Source organism: Varanus komodoensis, unplaced genomic scaffold (genome assembly GCF_004798865.1).
Source record: "Varanus komodoensis strain SLA01 unplaced genomic scaffold, ASM479886v1 scaffold13_3, whole genome shotgun sequence".
Classification (NCBI taxonomy): domain Eukaryota; kingdom Metazoa; phylum Chordata; class Lepidosauria; order Squamata; family Varanidae; genus Varanus; species Varanus komodoensis.
This window is the reverse complement of record NW_025335409.1, coordinates 12,485,706-12,491,973: the sequence shown is the minus strand read 5'-3', so window position 1 is coordinate 12,491,973 and position 6,268 is coordinate 12,485,706. Positions and strand designations below refer to the sequence as shown.

Genomic DNA, 6,268 nt, shown 5'->3' with positions numbered 1-6,268 from the left:
CAAAATCCATGAAGATATGGTATGTGGGTTTAATAGGGATGCCTCTGGGGAGTATAACTGTATATGCTGAAAGCATTATTAAGCCTAAATGCTCTAGTCATTTCAGCACCATGCAGTTTCCTAACTTGGAGGTCGTAGTTCTTGCAACATGTATGCTATCGGATCACTTTGGATCAAGAATGTGGAACATTAGCGGCCTCTAGTGGCCACTTTATATAGCACCGTGACTATTAAAAGGTGGGTTTTGGTTTGCATGATTATAAATTGCAGTTACAATTTGGGCTAAATTGGACCTTTTGAGCCAGGTTTCCAAGGCTGGAACCCTGTGGAAGCCATGGAGGACAGCAATCAGACTGCACAAGAGAAGCAGGGGGCTAGCAAAGGCATGATTTGGGTTTCGAATGCAGGACAAGCCAAAAAGCAGTGATGTGGAATCACACACCAGCATCAAGAAGGCAAACCAGAACTGATCACAGAACTCATTTATAATCAGAAGAATCACACTAAAAGCAGTGTGAAAATAGCATCTGAAGAACTATTAAAGATGCTCCTTACATTAGTCCTCTTTCTTTCACTTTAACCCCTAGCAGGACAAATATTAAGGTCGCTCTCAGTATCTTCCCACTTGACAAAAAGCTTTTGTTCAAAACCCCTTTGGCATGTGGCTGAAAGGGGTTTTAATTAGTTAGGTGCTGCCTATTTCTTTAATAGCTGTGTTCTTCACTGTGTTTGTAGCTTGTTTTATGTTATGCTTTAATTTAGATTTTTTTCCAAAAAAATCTGGATTTTACTTTTAGGTGCCTTGAGTGTCATTTTTGCCAGAAAGGCAGAATATAAACAGATAAATAAAACTTCATGAAGAAAACAATCAGTATGAAACAGCAACTCCTCATTCTGGGGGCTACTGTCTCTTATGAAGACTTACCTTTAAAACAGGTAATGAGATAATGTGTGTTCTACATGTAATTCCAGGGATATCCTAAAAAGATGAGAGCACAATAACCAAAATCTTAATGTAGAATACAGATATGGAACTGTCTGGCTTCCTTTTTTGGAACTATACAATTTCTGACTACAAAAGGGACAAAAGGACAGCAAGCTGCACAAAAAAGAAGAGACAATCCTCCTTTCTTTTATGTTCCACTCACAGTGTATTCATGCCACAAGAGTCCACTTTTTAAAATGTATTGCAAGTGTTTTAAAACCACTTTATAGATACCAAGGCAATGTGCATTTGCAGGCTCATTTTTCTCATAAAAACGAAGACTAGCTCATGGCACAATCCTATGCCTGTTGAAACAGAAAAGGAGTCCCAGCCAGGGAATGGTGGGAGCCATAGACCTCTTTTTCTGCCTAACCAGGCACAGGATTATACCTTCCAGTGGCTGACAGCATAACAGAAACCCCTTCGGTTGCAAATATCTCTTACCTCATTCCAGTAAAGTAGTGATGTGTATGGTAAAAGTTTATCCAGGTTGATAGCCTCCAGGCACATCCTCCAGTATAAAGCAGCTGAGTGCATTGACAAAGAGAGAAGGCTGGATAAAGGTTTTTGTCTACGTCAAGTAAAATACCCAATCTTTCCTGTATTGGTCCAGAAGTCTATTCACTGACAAAGGGTGAGGAAGGTCCTCCCTTAGCGCTGGGGTATGGAAGAAGAAAACCCCAAAGACAAAATAATGGATCAGATATGAAGTTTTAGCATGGTTTTCCTTGAGTTCCTCAGAGGAAGTGAGGAGGAGGTGGAATAGGGGCACAGCAGTCCCACTGCCTATGACTGAAGGTCAATGCATGAGGTCTGAAGTCCAATGTGACAGGCCAAGGATTCCGTCCTGCATGTCTGTAAGGCTGGAAAATTCAGTCTTTTCCCCCAATTGCAGGGGTTCCCAAGCTGGGGTGCCCACACTCCAATGGAGTGTGAGATGACATTTCAGGGGGTGTGACAAAGGCTGCATCGCGATTCTCCAAAATTGGCAAATTGCTACATTTGTCCACAGAATGGCTAATTGCTCTATTTGGCTAATGGCTCAATTCATATTTGAATTTTATGCACTGAGTCAAAAGCTTTTTTTAGTTCAATTTGTTCACCTGTAGTACCGTATGTGTCTCAATTTGTGGTTTAAAAATTAGAAATTTGACTTCTTCATCTTAAAATGTGATATTACTTTTGTAGGGGGTGTGAACATAAATATTTTCTAGGGGTATGGAAAACAGAAAAGGTTGGGAACCATTGTCCTACAGTGACAACCTTCGTATTAGGGAAAGGAACACTACAGCCCTATGGATTATTACTTAAAGGTAAGTCCTATTCAGTTCAATGCAACTTACTCTCAGGTTCTAATTGTATGCCCAGTTTACTTAGTGTAGGACTGGGCAGACAATCCGGGGCCTCCATATAGCCCTCTGATGCAGTCTGCACAGCAAACTGAGTTCTAGGAAGCGCCATCCACTCTGCCCTGGGTCGTAGGGAAAAGACGCCCGACCTGGAAGCACGTATGGCCCTCTGGGTCAAAAAGCTTGCCTGTCCCTGCTACAAAACCTACCTTGGCTGAGTAGCAGGGGTGCTTACAGCCTAAGAAACTGAGACAGCAGCTCTGGCTAAGTCATAGCAGCTGTTCACATACAGAGGAAGCAGGCAGATCCCTTTTAATTTGCAGCAGGCCTCTCGTTTAGTTATGCATGGCATTCACACAGACACACGGTATGGACACACCCCTGAATTCACAGGCAGACAAATCCATAACTCATTCTGTCTCATAACCCAAATCATTCTGTCCTCTTTACTTTCATTCTGACATAGAAATACCTACCAATGATGAATTCCTGTATTGGATCAAACGTAAAACAAGTTGACATGTTCTCAGAAATCCATTCGATAATCTATTAGAGTCAGAAAACAAAATAGTTAATGTAGTGGCAAAGATCTTCTCCACCAGTCCTCCTGCTCTGCACAGGATGACCATGAGCCACAGAGTTGGGGCTTGTGGGCATTGCAATTCTGCATCCTCAACCTCTCTTCTAGAGAATGGGGAAAATCGCTCACTGGTAATATGACAGCCAGTGTATTGTAGTGGTTAGAGCATCTGAATGGGATTCAGGAGATCTGAATTCTAGTCCCCACTCAGCCACAAAGTTTCTAAGCTGACTTTGGGCCAGTTACTGACTCTCAGACTAACCTGCCTCACAAGGCTGTACTGAGGATAAGCTTGAGAGGAGAAGGAGGATTATGCAAACCACCTTGCGTTCTTTGAAGAAAAACAGTGGGATAGAAATATAATAAAGACATAAAAAATAAATAAAATACATTTGGAATTCAGACCACTAGATACATAATCTGCAAAACCAAAATTGATGTGTTACTTTCCCAACTACTTAATAAAAGAAACCCTGTTTATACATTTCCTTGCAAGATGAACTGCACAAATAGAGAACTCATCCCACCTGGGTTTCCAACTCCATTGTTCTTCCCGCATGTAGAAGCAAACAGTGCAGCGCTGCCAGCCTACCACTGTCTGACTTGATGTTCCAGAGGAACTGCAGCAAGGCTTGCTTGTTTATCGCAACAGTAAACACTTTGCCTGTGCTGCGATCCCAGACCATGGACTTGATGGGTGAAAGGATGCTGCTTGCATGCAATCGGTTAATTTTTGCCTCCTCACCTAAACAGCATAGGATTAGGGAAAATAATTTGCACATGATCAATATACTATACATTAAAATATATAAATTCCCTTGTAAAATTATTATCTGGAGACCAGATAATAAAAGGTGCTTCCAGACAATTGTGCCCTTGCCCTGACTCATTCACCAGATTTGCAGGTGAGCGGGCAGATGCAACTTTCTTCCACTCAGAACCCAGATGTGGTGTTTTCCAACCACTTCTTCAGCCTTCTTTCTTACTATGGAAAACTATCAGAGCAAACAAGATGGGATAACAGTACAACTACTTTTGGCTATTAGAACAGATTCCGCTTCATCTACAAGCTGCCCCAAACTCACAGGTTTCTTTCATAATTGGGGGAAGTTGCACATTTGCAAATTATTGTTTTGGGACTGATTTAAGACTTGGTACAACAAGTCTAATCAGGCCCAATGCTAGCGTTCTTTCCATTTTTAAGAAACCCCAGATCAAATTGTACACAAAGAAATTATATCTATTAACAGTCCTAACAGGAATTAGGAAAGTGCACACATTAGGCACTGGATGAGTATCTTGAAGATCTTGGTTGTTGGGGGGAAGGTTTGATGTGCTTTTTAATGCTCATCATTCCTGTTAATTTGCCTTATTTGCGCGTATTTATTTCTGTACACTGAATGAAGCTTTCATAAAAGCAAATGTCATAGAACTGAACATTAAAAGTAGCACTATACCTGTTAGAAAGAAATTATAGCACATCAAGTCAGGATGCCAAGTGTTGAGAAGATGCAGAAAGTGTCCAGGTAAATAGACAGCCACATAATAGCCTATTGTTGGTGGGAGTTTTGTTTTGTCAACAATAAATGAAGAAGAATTTAAAAGGCTTGTCAGTTTTGAACATGCATAAATCCTTAGAACTCCAGTTTAACTCAAAAACCTGGGTAATTCAGAGTGGTGCTATTTGAAATATAGTACACATGGAACATCTCATTAAAATTATGATATTCACCTCTCATCTATGTGCTAACTTCCCAAGTCTCAGTTCAATTCCCAACCAAACTATCTTCCATCTTAGTGGCACAAAACACAAGACAACAGTACTTTTACAGGAAATAATCTGCTTGACTATTCATTTTTTCCCAAGTGTGCAATAGTCTGATGATCATAGACAACTAAAGCTACTTGCTCTGCCAAATGGGAGGAAGGCCATTGAGATATTTTCATAATTTAGTCATCCAGCTGCTTGAAAAACATGACAACTCTATGTGACACACAGAAAGGAAAATATGTCCCTTTCTGCAGCTCTGAATACAACAACCACTCATGCAGCTCAGACCATGATGGTCTCTTAGAAGACTACTGAAAGAGAAGGAAAAACTTCAATTTATCAACTTACCAAGATTCAAAAAAGTCAGATCCTTCATTTCCAGGGTATCCATTCTTTCTAACCTAATAGTGAATGTTTTACTATAACCTAAGAAAAGTAAGAGATAATTGCTTTGGTATTTTACAAGCATGACGTTTGTTTGAAATCATGCTTTCTGGAAAAGAATACAAAAACTGGAAATTAGAAAACTCCATCTCAGCTTGGTTTTGACTTAATTGAAACACTCGCTTTTGTATTCATCTCCATTATTCCTAATGTTTATATACGCAAATGAAAAAATAAGGGGGATGCAATTCAACAAACTTGGTAAATAGCCTCCTTACTCTATTTCACAAGCCATGCACTGGCTATACTATCTGAGTGTCACATCATTGAAACTCCTACTAACTATTGATACTTTTTTGAGTGACCAACTTCACATGATTCTTTGGCCACAAATGTTTTTATCTGGCTCTTGAGAAAAAGAAGGGCCCCGGGAATAGATGCCAGTCTATTCCACAGGTGAACATTAACCTATCCTGTGCACAACAGAGGCCTCTTGCATAGAAGAATAATTTGACTTAGCGGAAAGAATGGATCAGATGCTCTTTCAGCAATCATCTATGCATGCTACTCAGAAGCATCTTCCATTCACTGAGACTTTCTTTCAGATAAGTAAAGGATTGCAGCTTTAACTCTAGTGGCAACTTTTCCTTGCCATCTACCTCACAGAGCACCATTCAGCTTTGGTTTGCCAAGAGCTACTAATTATTCTTCATGGCGCATTCTTGATTTGTTCCCCAAGTAAAGATTTTTATGTAAATCAAGTACAACATATGTAAGCCGTCCTGAGGCCTTCGCAACAGGATGGCATATCAATATTCTAAACAAACAAACAAACATATGTACAGAGAGTCTTAACAGAGAGACAAGTTTTTCTACAGAGAAGTAGTGACATAGTATTCTGTACTATTACTGAAGGAATTCAACAGCTGGCCTTGAATTATCTTCAGCTCACTAAAATCAGAAAGGGTAAAAGTATTTACAATGTTTTTGTTGCATAGCAAGTTGTATGTTGCTATGCATATTGCATATTATTTATAGATGCTATATTATCTATTGCATATTATTTATAGATACTATATTATGATCTCATTTTATATGCATTATTCATTATATGTATGGTATTTGAAATCATATGTATATATTATTCACCGAAAACCAATAAGGAGCCTTGAGGAACCCTAATGTCCAGCATTTATTAT

The 6,268-nt window shown here is 39.5% G+C and overlaps 1 protein-coding gene across 5 annotated transcripts in view; it reads right to left on the bottom strand.

Annotated features, from left to right (window-relative positions):
* LOC123019955 (gamma-secretase activating protein) overlaps nt 1-6,268 on the bottom strand; it is a 56,167-nt gene that overhangs the window by 25,569 nt on the left and 24,330 nt on the right. For all 5 annotated transcript variants that reach the window (XR_006413998.1, XM_044423206.1, XM_044423205.1 and 2 more), the window contains exons 14-19: nt 5,034-5,111; nt 4,372-4,464; nt 3,442-3,659; nt 2,811-2,880; nt 1,430-1,512; nt 926-979 (exon numbers count right to left, since the gene is read on the bottom strand). Coding sequence is in view for 4 of the 5 variants with exons in the window: in XM_044423206.1 (XP_044279141.1) it covers nt 926-979; nt 1,430-1,512; nt 2,811-2,880; nt 3,442-3,659; nt 4,372-4,464; nt 5,034-5,111 (596 nt within the window). In the remaining variant the exon portion in view is untranslated. The remainder of the gene's footprint in view (nt 1-925; nt 980-1,429; nt 1,513-2,810; nt 2,881-3,441; nt 3,660-4,371; nt 4,465-5,033; nt 5,112-6,268) is intronic.